General features: G+C 41.8%; 1 protein-coding gene across 12 annotated transcripts in view; it reads right to left on the reverse strand.

Annotated features, from left to right (window-relative positions):
• The window catches only part of Unc79 (unc-79 homolog, NALCN channel complex subunit), a 247,750-nt gene that overhangs the window by 150,224 nt on the left and 75,487 nt on the right, over positions 1 to 22,039 (reverse strand). For all 12 annotated transcript variants that reach the window (XM_057782622.1, XM_057782619.1, XM_057782613.1 and 9 more), the window contains exons 8-10: positions 5,169 to 5,233; positions 1,177 to 1,265; positions 544 to 584 (exon numbers count right to left, since the gene is read on the reverse strand). In XM_057782622.1, coding sequence (XP_057638605.1) covers positions 544 to 584; positions 1,177 to 1,265; positions 5,169 to 5,233 — 195 coding nt within the window. The remainder of the gene's footprint in view (positions 1 to 543; positions 585 to 1,176; positions 1,266 to 5,168; positions 5,234 to 22,039) is intronic.

Below are 22,039 nucleotides of genomic sequence, written 5' to 3' on the forward strand. Positions count from 1 at the left end.
TTCATGACATCCCTGATAAGGAGGCTGGAACACCCAACTTCTCCGTGTGCGGCGACCTAGCAACTCCTAGCAGACTCAAACAGGCTCCAAGGAGTATCGCACATCTTACCTTTTCATTATAATACTCTAGATACACTTTATCCCCATCTTACTACTTGGGAGGCCAGCTCTCAGAGCAATTAAGGACACTGCCCCCAAAATACAGAGCCAGCAGGAAAAAAAGGACCATGGTTCCCTTTCTGACCTAGTATAACACATCATTGGTAGCATGTGTTCTACACACAGAATATTCCTTAGGTCATACATGATGTTGATTATAATATCTAACCTTAATTTTTGGTAGAACTGATAGTGCCTTCCCTTGTTATTAAGTGTTTAGGGAATATTATAAGTAAGACATTGATATAACGCTGCAGGTCAGTGAACATCTCTGAAATATGAGGCTTTGGCTGCTGCCTTTATAAAATAGCACAGAAGGAGATAAATCAGCCATGTCATTAGTCATCCTTACTCATTATTCACCCTTTCTGAAGAACACCTTACCTTGTGGCAGGAGAACATCAATCAGCCACTCGCTGTGGTCCCTAGGAAGAAAAATGAAATTGGTTTCTGAGCTTTGCTGGACTGTTCCCCCTGCGCATGCTCATCTGTGAGTTATAGACTACTGATTGAAGTTATTCAAAGGGAGTGTAATTAAGAGCACTGTTGTGATGAACTTTTGAGCATCTAATGCATCCCAGTCAATCTATAAATTACGAGCATTCCCTCGTACTCCATTGTCCGTAAACGATGGTTTCCCGATGTTAGTTCCGCCAACCTAGACACGGGCCATAGACACGGAGCTGAGCGAGACCACGAAGGACGGCTCACAAGGACAAAGAGCCCACTGGAGTGATGACACACTGGCTTTGGAAACTCCAAGTTTCTCTAGCATCAGGCTTTCTCTGCAGCCTTCTTAGAGGGGCTGCTTCAGAATCAGAGCTGCTCCATTGCTTGGAATTTCCTTCTTGTGTCCTTTAAAGACAGATGTGGCAACTTGTGTCTTTGAAATCGCCCAAATTGTGTTAAACGTCAGACAAATCTCTAAAAGCCACAGTAAGGCTGGCGGGAAGGTCGAGTAACCAACCTTGAGGCAAACAACTTTCCTTGCTGTCTGGTTCAAGGACTCATACCTACCCTGCAATCCTCTCGCTGCATTCTTCACAGAGGTACAGTGGAGGTGGCTTATCACCCAAAGCCACTGATAAGGAAGGGTCTATACACATCTGAAACAAATGACAAGACAGAATGACCCTTCCTGCTCCGATGCACACGTCCCCAAGCTATGAGACGCATACCATATATCGACAGAGGCAGCGTTTTATTCTCAAGGTAGAAGAAACTGGTTTAGTAAACCCCACCTGCTCTGCTGAGGAGCCCACATTGGGGATGTAAATGTGCCTGCCAGGGTTCCTCTGTCTGGCTATTTGCAATTCAAGTACCAAACACTGTCAAGAAATCTTCCCTCCTGCTACAAAGCTGAAAAATTCCCCTGTTCTCAGGCTGCTCAATTGTGTTATATCAGTGACAAACACAGCAATCTCTCTTTAGGAAAAGGAAAATCCATCATTAAGATTTCAGAATCATTAACTGCCATCCAAATGCTGGCAGTAGAGACGTCACAGGAAATCTAGTACCGAGGGGTGCCTTTCCTCATTCCTGAACCTCAACTCTCACTCACGCTTACAGTGCCCCATTTTGCTTTTCTCCCCACCCCCAACCTGCAGCTCATTTACCCCATGCCTTGTTTGTCTATGCCCCAGCAGAGACACAAGTGTTCATGTCACATTGTCAGGGTGTCTGGATGTTTTCAATCAAGTCAACAGTCAGGTATCTAACTGTGCTTAAACTTCCCATCAATTCAACTTTCTAGTATTTCAAAAGTCATCCTGCGTTCTGTGCCTGCCTTCAAGAATAATACGCCTCTGATTTAGCTGAGTACCCAGGTAATATGCCTGGTACACACACTCTTCTTCCTTTAGCTTTTTTTCATTTACTTGAAGGAGGAAAATAACCCACATTTACAACCCCACCTATAATTCAGAGCCAAAATCTTGAGAGGTTTTAGTGATGGGATCAATACCAAAATTGCTAAATTTAAATAATTAAGTCAACAAAGTTCATAAGTTGCATATTAGCTAATGCCAACAATCTACTGTGAAATATTTCCTATGCAAATTTCTTGACTCTTTAGACACAATTAGTAACTACTGTTTGGTCTGTGAGAGTGGCAATTTTTTCACAAATAATCAAAGAGTAAGTATTTTAGGTTTTGTGAGCCATATACTCTCTGTCACAGCCACTCAACTCTTCAGGTATTGCATAAAAGCAACCACTCTGTAAGCAGACCAGCAAAGCTGCATTCTAATAAAACTTTATTGCTGGTAACAAGCAGCAGCCACATTAGCAGCAGCCACATTAGCACCACAGGTTTGCTGACCCTGTCTTACATAACTCTCTGGGCTTCAGCCAATTTCATAAAGCGAACTTTAAATGGAACCAGGAATAACCAAAAGTGGAATGTGACATAAGACTCTAAGTTCTGACTTGTTTTCGCCCCATCCCTATGGCAACGGTCGGCTCTTCAAACAGTGCTGTTCCCTGGGACAAATCATTAAAGCCTCAGACTGCAGTGTCTGTGGCAGAGAGGGCTTGGCTGAGGACTCACTTGCACCCTGTGTAGAGCTCCTGAGCACTGGTATTTCACGCTCTTTTCCAGTAAGTCCTTGAAACATCTGCCAGACAAAGATAAGTTTTCCATTCCACTCAAAAGGAAAACTTCCTGGGATGTTAGACTGACAGTCATTAGAGACTGGCTCCCTGACTTTTGACCTGCTGGTTACGTAATTAATATGTCTGCTCAGTTCTGCTCTACTAATATGTTTCTATCTGGCCGTTGAATTAAAACAAACCAACCAACCAACAAGAACAACAACAAAGTGATTGTTGCTGGCAGGCACCATACCTTTAATCCCAGCACTCAAGAAGCAGAGGCAGGGGGATTATCTTAGAGCTTGAGGCCAGTCTAGTCTACATAGGGATGAGGCTAGCCTGAGCTACATAGTGAGTTCTAAGACAGACAGGGCCGTATAATGAGACCCTGTCCTAAAAAATAAAAGATTGTTTATAATCTATGCCCAATGTACAGACTCAGGAAAACAGATAAAGAAAAATTACAAATAACTCATGTCAGTGAATCATCCTTATCCACTCTGCGGTGATATTTTTATGAGTATCACTGGCTGGTTTTCACTTCCAGTGAGAACCTGTATCTAAATAGACTGAATCTATGTCAGACTATACGATCTCTCGGCTTCCCTTTCCAGGAAGCCTCAGGCATCAGAGTCCCTGCACCTGTGTGTCCTGTGGTAATGGTATGCTCTTCAGAGCAGCCATGGTGCAAAGAGTAAACCCCGCTGAGCCGCGTCTGCTAGAGCTCAAACCATGGCCCCACATGGGAAGCATTGCCCAGACTGTTGTTTTCTAGAAAGTGAAACACTAGAGACTTTTTAAAAAGAGGGAAGAGATTTGGCAGGAAGAAGGCACGCAATGAAAATATCTTCGGAGCGGATTAAGGTGGTGGCTGTGAACATTTGAATGTGCTAAATACCAACTGTTTCCTTTCACATGGTAAGTTTTAAATTTAAACAATTTCTATGTGAATTCCATCTCGATAAAGAAAAAATACCAAAGACAAGCTGGTGGTGCCTGGCCTCCAGGACTGGGCTCCTGGCATAACAGTAAGGTCAACCCAGATGAATGGGCTGGGCTGCCTGCCTAGCAAAGGAGAAAATCTAATTTCTCCTTTCTATGATTAGATGGCCAGAAAGCATTACTAACCAGGATGCCAGAGGACTCTAGAGAAGGCAGTCTGCCATAAAAGCAAGGAAAAAAATACCTGTGACAGGCAAGAAGCAGGGAGGGGAGACACAAAAGCCGTGTAGGTCTCCCTGCTATGAAAGCCACCGACTGCACGAACCACACGTGATCTACTATGTGTTCACTCCAGCACCCTCATACCAGAGAAAGACTTTGAGCCCCACATCTTCTTAGCTTCAGAACGGAGGTTACGTGAGAGACTATGCACCGCAAAGCCCCTGCTCCTGTTGGTGGCTCACGCTCAGCTGCTCTTTCTTTGGAGTCATTCGGTTTTCTGCCATTAAAGGCAAGCATCCAATATAAGGACACAAGGAAGTCCTGTGACAGATGACGCACGGAGATGGCAGTGCTACCATCGTTGCCCAGCACACTGTTAGTCCTTTGTAGTTACCGGATCTCATTTTACCTGGCGTTGTCCCTACACAGTGCAGTGCCGGCTTTCTGTTATTTAGGCACCGACACAGTCTGCCTAGACAAGGGAAACAGACTCCAATAGCACCAGATTCTCAAACGCACCTGTAAATGCTCCTAACTTCAGCCAGCACCCACTCCTTACAGTGCGACGTTAACCCATGCAAATCCTAACCTGCTCAAGCCACCCGCATGGCCTGCATCCAACAAATACAATACTATAAGCAATTTGTTTTCTAAGATGTGATTACTCCTCAGAACATCCAACTTCAAGTCAGTTTCAATAGGGTTGGACAATACGTATAGAAAAGAATGAAGCTGAGAGTTAGGGTACCTGGTTCTGTCTTTAGTTGGGTTTTTTTTCTGTCTTTAGTTTTATGCTAATCGCCTGTTGGCCCCATGCAACAATCTCCTCACCTCTAGTGTGACCTACTGTGTGCACGTTACCCAAACATCTCTCAGTTAACTAGCCCACATCTATGATTTGAGCGAGGACTTCACAACTTTGTCTATTTTTGTCTTACTGCTCTCAAATTTGTATAGTCATATTAGCAGACCCTCTGAAGTGGTAACTTATAAGGAAGGGGGTGTGGTTCTGAACGTATTGGCTTAGATAGAAACCAGGTAAGATAAACTATGTGTTCATCAGCATTCTGATAATCAGCTCAATGCTAAACAACCCTTGACTGTGAATTCAAGCCCCAATTCACAGACAACACCGTTACTCTGGACCCCAGAGCTCTGTTTTACGGAGGCGCAAGCAACTTGCTCTGTTCACCCGGCAGTTTACTAACGGAACGGCCTAGAACGTGGCGGCGGCCAAGCTTGGGAAGCAGTACCTTCACAGCCGGCTTGTTAATTGCATTGTGGCATTCGATGTGCTGGCAGTGGATGGGATTCCAAGCTGGAAAGCAAAAGAGAGCCAGTAAAGATCTCTCACTGAAATTGTTTACACCCCAGTCAAAAACACACTGGATAGTTCACTAGTTTTCTTTCTCCTAAATAGAAACATCATCAGATGGTGTCCTAACAGACTCAATCACCTATGAAAACAAGTTAAAATCAGGCAAAGACATGGTGACTCTATTCACCTTCCCTGGGAAAGAAAGCCAGCGACAGGTAGAGCTCACAGGCCCATAATATTCATGAGTTCTCAGGTTTCCCAAGGATATTTTCACTGGATTCCCCAACAGTTCTGCAGCTAGGTATGACAGATTATTCAGCTCTTGTCTCATAAAACTAAATTAAATTTACTGGTTGTGATTTGCTGAAGGAAGTGGAGGCAGGAGGATCATGAGTTCAAAGCTAACCTGGGCTACACATTTTTTAAAAAAGCCAGGTAGTGGTGGCACATGCTTTTAATTCCAGCACTCAGGAGGTGGAGGCAGAAGGATCTCTGTGAGTTCAAGGCCACCCTGGTATACAGAACTAATTCCAGTACAGAGAAACCCTGTCTCAAAAAAAAAAAAAAAAAGTTAAATTTAAAAAGGTTATGTCACCCGATATTGTCACAGTCCATCTAAATGCAAGCTGAGGCTAGACCCTGCAGCGCTAGGCTCCCGATCTTGGCTCACCTCACAACGAAGCACTACGCACAACGCCCTAAGCTTTTAGCGCCAGCAGCTTTTCAAACAGGCAATGACGTGATGGGTCAGAAAGAATTCTCCACCATTCTAGTTCCCATCCCTTCTTCTTCTTCATATGGAGACTGGAAAGATGAACCTTAGCTAGCCTGCTGATACCTCTACCAAGTCCCTAACTCAGTCTCTATAAAGAATGAGGGCCAACAGGACGTGATCTGAGATGGACCAGGAAGCGCTCACAGCCAGCAACCACACTTTACGCGCTCTGATGCACCAAACAGCACGCTGTCATTTCAATGTTTGTGTGCTTCAAAGTAGGCCCGTTCTGAACAGCCACAGTCTAATCTTACGGAACTGCGGGTCAATTCATCCTAAGCACTGACTAGAAAACTGCACTCTAACCACAGGTTCGTATAGGCTCGCTTTGAGGGAAAGAAATGAGTAGATAAATGAAGACTCATTTGGGTGTGGGTATCACATAACCAGATTCCTTTCCCTGTGTCACAAAAGCAAGATGTTCAAAGAATAGCAGTAAGTTTCCTTCTGCCATGGGAGAAAGTTCACAACTGCCTTGAGACAGTGACCTGCTGCAAATACATGGGACAGACGCCCTCCTTCTCCATCCCAAACTCACGAAAGACATAACTAGTCCATTCCAGCCTTCTTCCTGCTGAGTTCATAACGGAGCTTCAATCCTTCCTCCCGTGCCTGTCACCATGGGTCAAAGCAGGGCTGGCATATACAGTGACGTCTGTTGACCCTCCCCAAATCCATCTATTATGAGAAAACTGTAATTATTCAGCCACAGATAAGGCTGCATTTCCAGGTTCTAAAGGCAGTCACGTGCGGACTGGCCCTCAGGGACAAAGAGCCCTGTGGCCCACGTGAGCGCAAGCTTTACCTCCACGTGCGGCTCAGCTAAAACCCTTGTGCGCATGCGTCAGTCGCCCATCTGCGTCATCAGCATATAACGTAGTCAGGCCAACCCCCTGGGCGCCTGTGCTAGGCAGCTTTTAAAGCTGGACGCGCCATTTTCTCTAATTTCAAAAACGTTATATTTAAAGCATATCTGCTGCTATGGTACAGTACAAATACGCCAACATATGCAGTAGCCACGACATCTTATCAGGGCTCTAATGACTTCCGCTCTGTGGACGAGAGATATATGGGAGGACCAATTCCTTTCGGGTTTGTTTGTTTGTTTTGTTTTTTTTAATCTATTTTACCCACGTCTTTGAGTTAAGAACAGATTCTGGGATAGTCCACTTGAGTAATTTTTCAACTTTGATGAAATTTGTTAGCCCACAGGCCCTGAAAGCTTAAACAGTTGTTGTCAAGACATGGCAAAGGAAGACACACAGAAATTCATTAAGATCAAATTGATGGAAAACTTTTAAAGCAGCCATTAAAAGCAAAAGATACATTACTTATAGGAGGATAAAGATAAGAAAGGCCACTGATGTCTTCTCAAAAACAATGGAAACCGGGACATAAGGAAGTCGAGCTAAAACTGGTCTGGAAGTTTCCTGCTTCCTTGGTAGCCTTCACAGCGCTGCTATGTAGACTGTGGGGTGAGGGGAAACAATCATCATAGACAGTTACCAGGGCCTCACGTGCCTGCGATACTGACCAACCAGGCAAGATGTGAGTGGTGCGACCTCTGATTGAGTGTAGGCAGCTCCCTCCTGGTTGCATTTAAGCCCCTCCACGGGAGGGACTGGGAGGGGATTCAGTGCTACCATAAACAGTAAACGCCTGAACCTGGGAAAGTGGAGAGAGGGTCGTAAGTGCTAGTTGAGAAACTATCGTTGTTGTTTTGCTAAAATAGTACACGATGTGCCCATCAAAGCGCCTTCTAATAACTGTATTTAAGTCCACAGGTCAGTGCTGCTATCAACTTTGATTGGAGCCGCTTTCATTTGCAATGGACAGGAGTCATGCAGAGACTGTAACTGGTGTGGGTAAGTGATGGGAAAAGGTGCCTACTGAATGCTCAGCTATAAATGGGTCGCGCGCACACACACACACACACACCGGGCTCAAGGAACATCGTGGAAGCAGAGGCAGAGAATTTAAGAGCTGGAGGTAAATGGGGGAGGGATGTGGAACACTGACTTCCAGGTAGCACAGGGATTGAACTCACAACTGCTGTGTTTCCCTGCTGGCGGAAGAGCTGCACAAACCCTGTCAACAACCTCTTACAGAGAGGGAAGGGACCCACAGGGCTGAAGATTTATACACAGTTAATGGTTGGCAGTAGATGGGAAAAGTTTCCGAGAGGTGGGGCCCCTGGTAAGATTCCCGCGCTCCTGCAAGCAGCCCCTCCCCCAGGAGCCTGCAAGCAGCCCCCCCCCCCAGGGGCTATATCTAATAAGAAAATATTCCTTAGAAATATGTACTAAACAACAGCTATTCAAGATAAAGAAAAAAAGGAACAGGGGCTGAGTGAAAACTCATTCCTATCTCAGAGTGTGAGTCAGTACATCATCATCTGAAGGCAGACTATGGCGTTAAAGGTACACAAACCTTAGAGAGAGAAAAATTTAAATAAGTAAAAACTGTTAATCCAATATAGAAAAATTAAGCCAAAACGTTGAGAAGTTAGTAAAGAACAAGTGGTCTCATCATAAAGCGAGGGGCCACCCAATCAGCAGACACTGTGAGTGACCTGGACAAGCGGCCCATGGCATGTAATTGATCTAAAAGGCAGAGATTGTGAAATGAGATTCTTTCAAAAAAGCATGACTCTATCATATGCATATGAGAAACACTCAAAATACACACAAAAATGTGGACAAACAGAAAACTATGCCATGTAAACACGCATGCGTCGAATCTGGAGTCTCTACATAAATGTCAGGCGTGCTGACAAGGAACATGAGCAGAAAAAGAACAGTTTTCCATAAAGATGGAAGGGTCAAGAGAGCAAGGACCAGAACAGCCACGAACACAGGTACATTTATTAAACAGAAAGAACCAAGGAAGGCGTCGGTAATTACTGTTGTAAGTTCCAACCATCTTTCTCCATTCAGTAACTGATGAAATGAACGGACAGAAAGTCAGTAAAATTGAACAAATGAAACAAGAATCACACACAAAAATGACATAACAGGATTCTCTGTACAACAGCCCTGAATACACATTATTTTAAACAAAAAAGTAACATTTACTAAGATGCACAATTAGAATCAAAACTTTAGATGGCTTTACAGCACACAGGCTTCGTAAGCTCTCTGGTGAAACTGGAATACGACTGGAGATCAACGACACAGAGGCGTCTGGAAAATCGCTAAGTGTCCGCACACGTGAGTTAAAGTCCCCTCCAACTCATGATATGACTCATAGGGTTAACAACCACCAGAAGTGTTAGCATTCGATACCAAGATATAGCAGGTTCCTGACATGCATGAAACAACATTCAAGGGGAAACTTGTAGCTCTCAATTCTTACGGTAAAAATACAAAAAGACATTTATGCTGTTTCTTTATGAAGATGGAAAAATACAAAATCAAATATTAAGGAACCAAAAGCTACGGAGAAACCCTGTCTCGAAAAATCGAAAGAAAGAAAGAAAGAAAGAGAGAGAGAGAGAGAGAGAGAGAGAGAGAGAGAGAGAGAGAGAGAGAGAGAGAAAGAAAGAAAGACAGACACAAACAGAAGTTAATAAAGCTGAAAACAGAGAAACAGTACAGAAAATGAATAAGAAACAAAAACCGGTTCTTTGGGAAAATCAACGAAATTGGTAAGTTTTCTAACTAGCCTGGTAAAGAGGAAAAACAATAAAATCACGAGACGATATATAAGTCACCCACGCCTGAAGTGAAAGGTGAGGGTTATACAGACCTATAGATGTAGCTCATCTATGAATTGGATGAAATGTCCATATTCTTCAAAAGGTGCAATTTAAAAATATGTTCCAAAGTAACCCTACAACTGTCATATAAATTAAATTCATAACATAAACTCTCCCCTTTAAGAAGAAAAACAAAAAACAAAATCTCTGAGTCCAGATGGCTTCAGTTGGAATTCAGGATTCCATAGAAGAATAACTCCTATATAAACTCGGAGAAGAGAAATGCTTAAGACTCTTCCCAACTCACGTCACGAGGCTGGGATTACTCTGCCAACAGGGCCACAAGATACACAACAATTAAACTATAAATGTTCCTCATAAAGAAAGCTTCAAGAACACCAAACAAAAAATTAGCAATAAAATACAGCATGACAATATAGAGTTTATCCCAGCAGTTCACAGTTGGTTCAAAAATGCAAATTTAATCGATGTAATTTGCCATATTAGGAGCCTATAAAGAGGAGGTCATATGGTCAGCTTGGCAGACAGAGGAAACATTTATTCATTCACTAGCAATCTCAGTGAAGAACAGACAGGAGTCGCCTTCATCTGATGTTTAAGAAAAGCATCTATGGGAAAATTATACCTAACACCATGTTTGATGGTAAAAACCTCAATATGTCCCCCACAACTGGGAAGAGCAAGAATGCCCATTCTCAGAGTGTCCGCCAAACACTGTGTGGTCCAAGAGAGTGCAGAAGTAAAGACGGCAAAGGAGGATGCAAGAACGACAGGCAGGGGGAGAGACTGAAACAAAGGCAGATGGATTAGAGAGAGAAAGGAACTTCAAAGGATCTTATTGGACCTAAGGAGCTGAACAGTTAAAGCACCAGCCACTCAAGTAGTGTGTGTGGGGGTCCAATCCACAAAGCTCATGTAAGTAGGGGTGCAGGTGGGGGCAGGCACAGGAGCTAGTCTGTAATCCCAGGCTTGGAAGTGGAGACGGGATTCCTCAGGCAAGGCAACTAGTAAGGCTGGGCATATCAGTGTGCTCTGGCTTTGATTTAGAGACCCTGCGCCACTGAATAATGGGGAGGAACAACTGAGGAAGACTGAAGAAAACCTGGGGCCTCCAAGTACACACATGCATCCCCACACACGTGAGCACATATCCATATACAGAAGCACACCACACACAGAGATACAGGAAAAGAAAGGGAAAGTATCTTTATTTTCAGGGCACATAATAATTTTTAGAAAAAAAATCTTAAACTCACAGGTAAGATAGGAAAGCTAGCATGTGACTTTATCAAGGTTTCAGGTAAAAAAATGCATTGCAAAATCAAGTTGTTTATATTAGCAACAAACAAATAGAATATTAAGCTATTGGTATAATTTGCAATAGCAACCCAAGCTATAAAACATTACAAATAATTTTAACAAAATAACTGTAACATCTATATACAAAAATGAGCATACATTGCTGAAAGAAAAATTTTAAATACCTAAGTGAGGGGGGTTTATTTTGTGTCTGTAGGTTAAAAGACCCAACACTGTAAAAATACCAATCTTCCAAAATTAGCATATTCAATATCCAAGTTCTCATTAAAAATCAAGCAGATTATTTTATAAAAATGACAAGATCCAAGAAGATGTGAAGGGCATCAGCTGATTTCAAAATATACTTCATTGTGTGGGGTGTATGCGTGTGTACATTTCCTGTGTGTCTGAGCATGCGCATACATGAGTGTGTGTGTGTGTGTGTGTGTGTGTGTGTGTGTGTGTGTGTGTGTGAAGACTAGAGACCAATATCAACTGTCTTCCTCAATTTTTTGTCTCCACCCTATGTTTTGAGACAGGGTCTCTCCCTAATCCTGGAGCTCAGCAATTCGGTCGGCAAGCCTCAGAGATTCCCCCCAACCACCTCTCCAACTCTGAAACCACAAGTGTGCACCATCATGTCTCACTTCTTACATGGGTGCTGGTAATTGAAACTCGGGTCCTTCCGCTTGTGTGGGAAGCAGTTTACTGGCTAAACCGTCTCTACAATCCCTCAAAAGTCGCTATAGAGCTGAAGTGATAGGATGTAGTTATGGCACTAGAAGAGATGTAGGAAGAAAGAAATACAGTTTTAGAAACAGACCTGAAAACTATGTAGTCAATTACTTTCCAAAGAAGAAAATCAAAATCATTCAATGTGAAAAAGATAATAGTTTTCAACAATTTGAGCTGGAATAACTGGGTCTCTCTGGGGAGAAATTCACCATTTCTTCTCACAGTACTCCAAAAGTCTACTCCAAACGGATCATAGTGTCAGATATCAAACACCAGATGCACTGAAGAATTTCCTGATGGGCCTCTTGATGCAGGTCAGTAATCTCAGCTACCTCAGGAGGCTAAGGCAGGGGGAGAATCAAGGCCAGTCTAGACACTGAGTGAGTTCAAGTCAGTCTCTGTGAGACCACACCCCTAAAAAAGCAAACGTGGGTAAAAGAGGGTAGGTGTTGTTTAGAACGGCGATTTCATCTGATATGAACAAGGCCCTGGATTTGATACTTAATACTATAAGAGAGGAGAGGAAAAAGAATTCTTTACAACCTTCATAGAGACTCAAGAACCATAAAAGAAGATACTGATCAATTTCAATATATCAAAATGTAAAACACCTGTTTAGGCTAGCGATAGCGCAGCCTTGAAGGCAGCATGCCAAAGACTGAGGGGAACATACCTGAAAATTCCCCACTCTATGGATGAGCACATGAAATCTGTGTGTGCCAAAGCACATGACCTCTCCAAATCAGAAGTAAAAACACATGGAAATTCATAGCTTCCCGGGGAGACTAACAGAGTGGAACAAAAATGGATTTGGGTAAGGCATGGTTAAAATTAACACAAACTAAAAATAAAATGGCAGAATTAGAAATCCTGGCTTAAAGAAAAAAAAAAATTTGTTGCTGTATCGCAGAACTTGGCCCTGCCTCTGGATGTCGGGATAACTGGGTTACACCACCACCATAGATTATTAGAGCTGGTTCTGGGCTAGAATATGTAGTAAGTTACAGAGTAGGAGAGACTGAAGAGCTAAGAATCTAGAGGAGAAATAAATACATCAATTAGTGATAATAATTGCTACAGATTACAGAAGATACAATTTCGACATGACAATCATTGGTATTCCTGAGGAACACGCCAAAATAATTGGAAGGAAGGGCAATAATTCACACTTCATTAGAGGAGAATGTCTTGAAAAAATACCCAGATTTCACGTTGCAAGTGCTTCACTGGGAGCCAGTGAGGACAGTGGGTAGAGGTGCTTGCTACCAAGCAGGAGGACCTGAGTTCAAGCCCTAGAACTCACCTGGAAGGAAAGACTCAAATTTCACAAGTAGCCTCATGCATATGGACATGTATGCACACATACAAAAGTAATAAATAAATGTAAAAAAAAATTAAAGAAAGTGCTTCACGTTACAGACAAATATCAAGGAAAATATATTCAACCTCAAAATGCTCATGAAATTTTTAAAAATAAATGAAGAAAAACTGGGAGATTTCTATAAAACACAAAAATCACAGAGTTTTAAAATTCTTTTTCCATAATTCTACACAGCAGAAAACAATGAACAAATATTTATGTATCTTTCACGGCGAAGCAGATTTTTCATGTGTAAAGAATTTTTAAATATGCCCAGACTTAAAGAACAAAATAAAAAGTATATTCCACTGCTGAGGATATTTTTTTCTTTATTCTTTTTGTTTGGTTGGTTGGTTTGGTTTGGTTTTTCGAGACAGGGTTTCTCTGTAGCTTTTGGTTCCTGTCCTGGAACTAGCTCTTGTAGACCAGGCTGGCCTCGAACTCACAGAGATCCGCCTGCCTCTGCTTCCTGAGTGCTGGGATTAAAGGCGTGCACCACCGCCGCCTGGTTGCTGAGAATATTTTCTTTACAGTTTAGTGGCTAGTCTGCAATCCAAACACTTTCTCAACTGAACCATCTCTCCAGCCACACTCCATTTTTTTCCTCAAAAAAACAAAACAAAACAAAACAAAAAACAAGTCAGACGATGGTGGCACATGCCTTTAATCCCATCACTCAGGGAGGCAGAGGCAGGCGGATCTCTGAATTTAAAGCCAGTCTGGTCTACAGAGTGAATTTCAAGACAGCCAGAGCTACACAGACAAACCTTGTCTCAAAAAAATAAATAAATAAAATACTGAGTATGTAGGTAATATTAAATATCTTTGAGTCTCCAGGTGAGAAAAGAATAGACTATCCAGATAGGATGGCATCCAGATTCTTGTGATACCAACAAGAGGAGTAAAAACCACATACCCCAAATGCTCACACACCCCAAGCGCTCACACACCCCAAGCAGGGTAAACACAAGGACAACTGCACTCCAAGCATGAGAAACTATTAACTACCAAATACCAGGAAAGGTGTAAATTTAAAAAAAAAAAAATGCATTACCTTAAAAGTTACACTGATTTTGAATAAAGTGACATAATTAAATAATTGTTAAATGAGAAAATCAACATTCACTAATTATAATGAAATTAAGGTGAAAATTTTAAGATAGCTATAATCCAAAATGTAAAAAAGAAACAATACTCCCCCATACATCACTCAAGGATGTAGAAATTAAATAATACTTCCTGATACACCACAAACAAGGAAGATCTAGCAATAAAATTTTTAAATAATCTGAATGAGTGTTAGTAAAAGCACAAGACATAGAGCTGGAGAGATGCCTCATAGGCAGCCCTTCCAGAGAACCCAGGGTCAATTCCCAGCACCTATGTCAGGCAGCTCACACCCATCTGCAACTCTAGCCCCAGGGGATTGCTGCCCTCCTTTGGCTTGGGTGGATACCAGGCATCCATGCAAACAAAACATGTATACACATAATGACAAAAAAAATTTACAAGAACATTTATAAATGTCAAAACCTGTCACATACGGCAAATGTAAAACTTAGAGGAAACTGGTCATTTAGAATAGATAAACAGAAATCATTTTAATGTTAAAATCAATAGTCTAAGCATTCTCTACAAATCTTCTTAAAAGAGAGAGAAACAGATAAAATTCAGCTCCAGGAAGTATTAAAAGATGAAATCATAAAAGCATAACCTTTATCCATCTTCTCTGGTTTTGATTTATTTTAGTTTATATGAACATTACGATAAAATTTCAAGATAAGGGCTTTAAATAACTGGAAATGAAACTTCCTGGAACCAATCAATAAATGCAGATGCCAACAGCTGACCCCGTTGTGAAATACCCCTGCAGTCAGGAACAAGCTACAGTGTCTATGCTTCCCCTTCTGGGAGTCAGACAGCCTGTTCAGAGGATCCTGGACTGGGAAACAAGGTGAGAAAACAGCAGTGACTGGTGACTGGAAAAACAGCGGTGAGTGGGTGCAGGTCTGGAAAGGACTGGCGGGAGTGTCCTCAGGAGAACGCCTCCCAAGCTAGCCTGGCAACTGAGTTCCATCCCCAAAGCCCACATAAAGGCAAAAGGAGATAAATGACTTGATGAAGCTGTTCTCCGTTCTCCACACAAACACCATTGCACGTGAGCCCATATGTACTCATCAAACACACACACATGCAGCAATAGTACATCTTTAAATAAAAAAAAAAAGTCAGTCACTGACCACCACACAAATGACTGAAATGCATAAGATGGTCATAGTATATTTTATGTATATTGGCCCCAATTTGGAAACCACCCAAATATTTGATAAAAATAGGACATTTGGAGAATGAAAAGAATATCTTTAACAATATGGATTAAGCTCAGAAACACTGTGTTGATGAGTGAAGTCGGACAGGAAAAGTACATGCTGCTCCATCTAATTTGCATATATACCTGAATTAGATGAGTACATGAGCTCTATTAAAACCACATCACCGATTGCCCATGGCTACAGAGGGGTGTGATGATCGGAAGAGACAGGCTATGACTTCCTGTTTTGTTGTGGTTATTGTTTGTTTGTGTTGTCTTCATGATGATTACAAGAGCATCATACATTGGCTAACACGGATGCAGCAGCACACTCAGTCCCTGTCATCATAGCTGCCATACAAACAAAGTGCAACTTCTGTAAGTTCTATGATCCCTAACAACACCAGGATAAACCTAACACTTCCCAAAGCTGACAAGACAGCAAGTGTCAGCTAGAGAAGTCCTATGAGTCACCCAGAAAGGCAAGCAGAAATAACAGGACTGGATAGGGGATAGCCAAGTAGTCAATAAATAAACAAATAATAGGGTTTGTTACCTCTAAATTAGCAATAACCAATAGTGTGCATCCAAATAGCAGCCAAAAATAAAGTTCATAAAATACTTCCAAGGTGTATGAATAAAATGACCGCCAGCTTAGAATTATATACATAGAGAAAACACATTTCAAAGGATCTCACATTCTAGGCTAGTCTGGTGTGCACAGCAAGACCCTCTCTCGGAAGCTAAACAAAGAAGTAAAGGCAAGATAATGACATTTTTCAGACAAATACAAAGTGAGAAAACTTATTCCCAGTAGATTAGCATTAAAGAAAACACAAAAGCACCTTGTTTAAAAAATTCAATTCCAGGCTGGGAAGATGGCTCAGTAACTAAAGTCCTTGCTAAACAAGCATGAGGACTGGAGCTGGGGACACCAGAATGCATGGAGATGCCAGGTGGGTGATGTGGCCCACCTGAAATCCAGCCCTACAAGATGGAGATGGCCGAGAAGTTATACCATTCAAACACTTGCGAAAGTCTGCATAGCTATATTACTTTGTGACGAAGTAAATTTTAACAAAAAAAGAATCACAAACGATAAAAAAAAAGATGCATTTCAAGAACTGGTAAAAGTTTTCATTGACCTAAAAAAGATCGAATTCTGAATTTTCATATCCCTACCTCCTAACACCATCTCAAGATATAAATAGCAAATAGATCAGAACAAGAAGGAATTAGACAAATCTACAAACAGTGGAAAAAAACTTCAGGATTTCACTCCTAGTAATGATAGAGAAAGTAAACAAAATTTAATAAGAGGCTGGAGAGATGGCTCAGTGGTTAAGGGCAACTTGTTGCCCTCGCAGAGGACCAGGGTCTGACTCCTAGCACCCACACGACAGCTCACAATGGTGTGTAACTCCAGTTCCAGGGGATCTGAAGCCCTTTTCTGGCCTTTTAAGGAGCCAGTTAGGCATGTGATACACAGAAATATGTGCAAACAAAACACAAATACACACAAAATAATATTTTTAAGTTTAAAAAACACAATGACAGTATAGAAGGTTCAAACCAGTCAGGTAATAAATCATAGATATACATAGAATACTGTATAAATTGTTTTAATTACACAGAAATATTTATATGTTCAGCCCTAAAAAATATTAAAAAGTACATAAATGATGTTGAACTGTTGAGATGAGTCAGCCAATAAAGTACACTAATAAAGGTCTGAATTTGATCCCAGAACTCAAAGAAAAGAGCCAAACACAGCAAAGTGTGCCTGCAGTTACAGTGATGGTGGCAGAGACAGAAGAAGCCTCGGGCTGGTTGACCAGTCAGTCAAGACAAATCAGAGTTTCAAGCTCAATGAAAGACCTTGTCTCCAAAATTAGGGCAGAGCCAGGCACTGGGGCATATACCTTTAATTCCCACACTTGAGAGCAGAGGCAGGTGAATCACTCTGAGTTTGAGGCCAACATGGTCTGCAAGATGAGTTCCAGGTCAGCCAGAACTATTTAGCGAGCCCCTGTGTCTTAGTCGGGGTTTCTATAGCTGCTACAGAGAACCATGACCAAAAAGCAAGTCAGGGAAGGAAGGGTTGATCTGACTCACACTTCCAGATCATAGCCCTTCACTGGAGGGAGTTAGGACAGGAACTTAAGCAGGCCAGGAACCTGGAGGCCAGAGCTGATCTTCCCCTGGCTTGCTCAGTCTGCCTTCTTATAGAACCCAGGACCACCAGCCCAGGAATGGCATCACCCACCATGATCAATGGGATGGGCCTACCTCATTGATCAACCAATTGGGAAAATATCTTACAATTGACTCTCATGGAGGCATTCCCTCAACTGAGGCTTCTTCCTCTGATGACTCTAGTTTGTGTCAAGTTGACACACAAAACCAGCCAGTACACCCAAGGTGTACATGAGCATTTACACATGCACGCACCACACATACATAAACATGTACATACAAAATTAATATACAATACAAAATATGTTGCCTGACCATAGAAGAATGAAGCTATAGTTTATCCTTATCAATTATCAATAGGTTAAAGAACAAACCACACAAGAACTTAGAAATCAGCAGAGGAGGTTTAGCCTGAGCAATGGCGGGAGAAGAGCAGGAACCATAGCATCATGTCACAAAAGTTCTTTGACAAAACTCCTTTGTGATTAAAACAATGAAGGGTACAGAAACAGAAGGGTGGTATCTCAGTGTAATTAAAGGCAAGTATGATGGACTTATAGTCAATGTTATACAGAGAGGAAGAACGAAAAATGTTTCATGCAAACCCAGAAATGAGACACAACTGTCCTTCATCTTCTCTCTTACTAGAGTGCTTAAAAACACAACCAGAGTGATAGGCAAGAGGAAGAAGTGGACACAAATAGGAGATGAAGAAGTTAAATTATACCTATTTACTGATGATATAGCCATTCTCTTGAAAGACCCTAAAGAATCCGCACACAAAAAATTCTCATAGATCTGTTATATACTTTTATCAATTGCAAGGTGCAAAAATCAACATTCAAAAATATAGTGGGTTTATATACCAACAAAGAACTCCTGGAAAAAGAGATCTGCTAAACAGTCCTCACCACAGTAGCTTCAAAAGGTAAAGTAAAACAACAAAGGCATAAACTTGACCAATGGTGTGACAGTTCCCTACAAAGAAAATTATAAAGCATGAAGAAAGATATTGTATAAAACATTTATAAAATGGAAAGAGCATCCACGTTTATGGTTCAGGAAAATACTCTATAAGAAACCATATTATCAAAAGTGATACACAAAACCCAATACAATCTCCATCTAAGTCCAGCAATGTTTTTCACAGACCAAAAAAACAAAACAAAACAAAAAACCCTAAAACTCATATGGAAACACAAAGACCTGTGAAAATAGCCTAAACAATCCTAAGCAAAAAGAGCAATACTGGCGGTATCACAACACAGTTTTCAAATTACACTACACATCCATAGTAACAAAAAACAAAGCACAAAAAAACGAACACAGGATTTAACCCAAACAGCTCTAATCACTTCATCCTAGAAAAAGATACCAAAAGCATACATCAAAAAAAAAAAAAAAAACCCACTTCTTTAACAAGTGATGCTGGGAAGATGGATATCCATGTGTAGAAGACTGAAACTGGATCCTTACTTCTCATCAGCACAAAAATCAACTACCACTCAATCACAAGCTTTAAAGTAAGATGAGATTGTTGAAATTTCTATAGGGAAACATTTTAAGCATTAGGGATAGACATTAGCTGTGGTGGTTTGAATAGAAATGGCTCATATATTTGATGCTTGGTCATCTGGGGAACAGTGATACTTGACAGGGATTGGAGGGTGTGGCCTTACTGAGTAGGTGTGGCCTTGGAGGAAGTGTGTCACTGGGGGTGGGCTTTGAGGCTTCAAATGCTCAAGCCAGTCCTAGTGTCTGATGCTCCTCCTGCTGCCTGATGATCTGAATGTGGAACCCTCAGGTACCATGCATGTGTCATACTTCCCACCATGATGAAAATGGACTAAACCTCTGAACTGCTAGTCAGCTCAGATAAATGATTTCCATTATAAGAGTTGCTGTGGTCACAGTGTCTCTTCATGGCACTAGAACACTGACTAAGACAATAACTTTCTGAATAAAACTGTAATAGATTGGTAAAAAAAAAAGAAGAAGAAGAAAGAAATGAGACTTGCCATTGTAAGCACATGTAGTAATGGCATACTGAAAGCCCTCTGTATGATTAATATGATGGATGTTAAATTATAGATTTAAAAGAATCCATAACAGTCTTGTGGATTAAAAAGGAAGTATATTTTATTGTGCTATAGTTATATGATACATAAAAGAATGTTTAATGAAGCTATTACAATAAATAAGCACTCCTAATGAGAGTGTGGATTAGCATAACTGAACTGGGAAGCTGTCTATCATCATCTATTAAAATTGGGTACACATGTGCCTTTTGCTCAGCAGGCTCATTCATAGGGATATATTTCACATCAAAGACATATCAAAATATGCTCAGAGTAGCATTATTTCAGCAACCAAAAAGGAGGAACAACCCAAATGTCTAGCAATAGTAGAAAAGATAGAAAAATTGTGGTACACACATTTTATGGACAATTTGTAGCAATAAAGGTAAACAGACAACAGTTATCCTCTACACACAGATAACACACTACACACACACACACACACTATGGACACTTCCATTTTTATAAAATTCAACTCAGGCAAAACTAACCTCTGATGCTGAACGGAGGGAGCCACCACTAAGGAACATAGTGGGAAGGCTCCGCATATACTTATTGTGGTTTCATGCACGTGTTTGTAATTCCACCCACAAAACAGTCAAGAGATTTTAGTTGTGTAGATACAAAATCAAGATAACTGAAGAGAAGAAAGAGCCTAAAGATGGAGAAAGCACAACAGAAAGACCTGGCTCAACCTTCTCATACACACGTCTCAAAAGTCCAGGTGCACTAATATGGTTTAGATGTCCGGTAATCCAGACAAAGCTTAGTCTTAGAGTGCACTTCCCACCCTCTCTGCTCTGCCTAGAAAGGTGACCCTATGCTGTACCTATGTCCCATAAAGGGAAACTAAATGACAATCGGTGGTGTTCTTTGCTACAAAGCCTAAGTCACTTACTATCTAGTGTTCTGTAACAAGACAATCACTGTATGGTTTCTCTTCTGTTTTATTTTATTTGTATGGGTGTTTGCCTGAATGTCTGGATATGCGCCACATGTGCTCCTGGTGCCCACAGAGGCCAGAAGAGAGGGCCGGATCCCCTGGAACTGGAGTTACATGTGGTTGTGAGCTTCCTGTGGGTGCTGGGAATTGAACCCAGATCCTCCAGAAGACCAGTCAGTGCTCTTATGTGCTGAGCCCTCTCTCCAGCTCCGGTAATCTTTATAAAAGGTGGGAAACAGCTGGGGAGGTGGTGGCTCCTTCAGTAGAGTGTTTGCTGAATACACCTAAGGAGTTGAGTTTGGATCCCGGCATGCATATAAAAGGTCAGGCGTGGCTGCATGAGTCTGTGACCCTGGCACTGAGAGGTAGAAAGAGAGAGATGACAGGATTGCTGGCCAGTCGATCTACCAGTGGCATCCAGGTTCCATGAAAAAACTCATTTTAGACAATAAAGAGTGAGAGAAGAGGACATCTGACATTAATCGTTGGCCTCCATACATGCAAACCCAGCACTCGCATGCACACCACACACGCGCACTAAAAGTAAACATAGGTTAGGGAACCTCTGCCTGGTAAGTGCAGTGCTTAGTTGTCAAAGAAACTTCTCTTTTCAACAGTCCGATCACAGAATTTGTCACAGTACAGAGAACAACCGATCGTGAGGTGTCTCAACCAGTACATCTATAACACAACTCCTGCACATAGTGCTCAAGGAATGTCTCCGAAAAGGGAGATGTAAGCTTGTAAGAGCAAGAGGACTCAACATCTGCTGTCAGATTGTCTCTAGAAATGTCAGGGAAGCTACACCTCAACAATATAGCTGTCCAAACAAGATAGGAATAATAACACCAGTAGAACTGGTGTGGAAGGGGGAAGGGTCAAGATACAAAGCTCCAAGAGCAACATCCAGCAGGCAGCTGCTGCCAAATGCACAGCACTACAGAGACCTCAGTGATGACTTCTCCCATGACTTTCACCTCCCTCACGGTCAGTGAGGATGCTGCCTGGTTATAAGTGGCACCTGGGACTCAGCAGTGAACAAAGGGAAGCCAGACACATGACTACAAGGACAGACTGGTGAGTGGCGTCCCCAGTCAACTACCTCTCCATCAGTCCACAAGAGCAAGAAAGCATTGTTCTGATCTTAGCATGCAGACGCTGGACCAGTTTTACAGTATGTGTTGATTGGTCCTTGCCAGAGGCTTTGGCTATCCCATAAGTGGACACAACTGTCAGCATTTGGGATCGTGGAATGCTCTGGCCGGTGAGTCTCGGGAACCCCTTTGCTGTTGGAAAGCAGCCCCAACTCCTTCACAGGCATAGCCAGCCTTCCACTGGCCTGCTCATTCCACTGTCTATCTGCATCGTAATTTTCCAGTTCCTAAACACCA

This window comes from Chionomys nivalis, chromosome 10 (assembly GCF_950005125.1).
Source record: "Chionomys nivalis chromosome 10, mChiNiv1.1, whole genome shotgun sequence".
Taxonomy (NCBI): Eukaryota; Metazoa; Chordata; class Mammalia; order Rodentia; family Cricetidae; genus Chionomys; species Chionomys nivalis.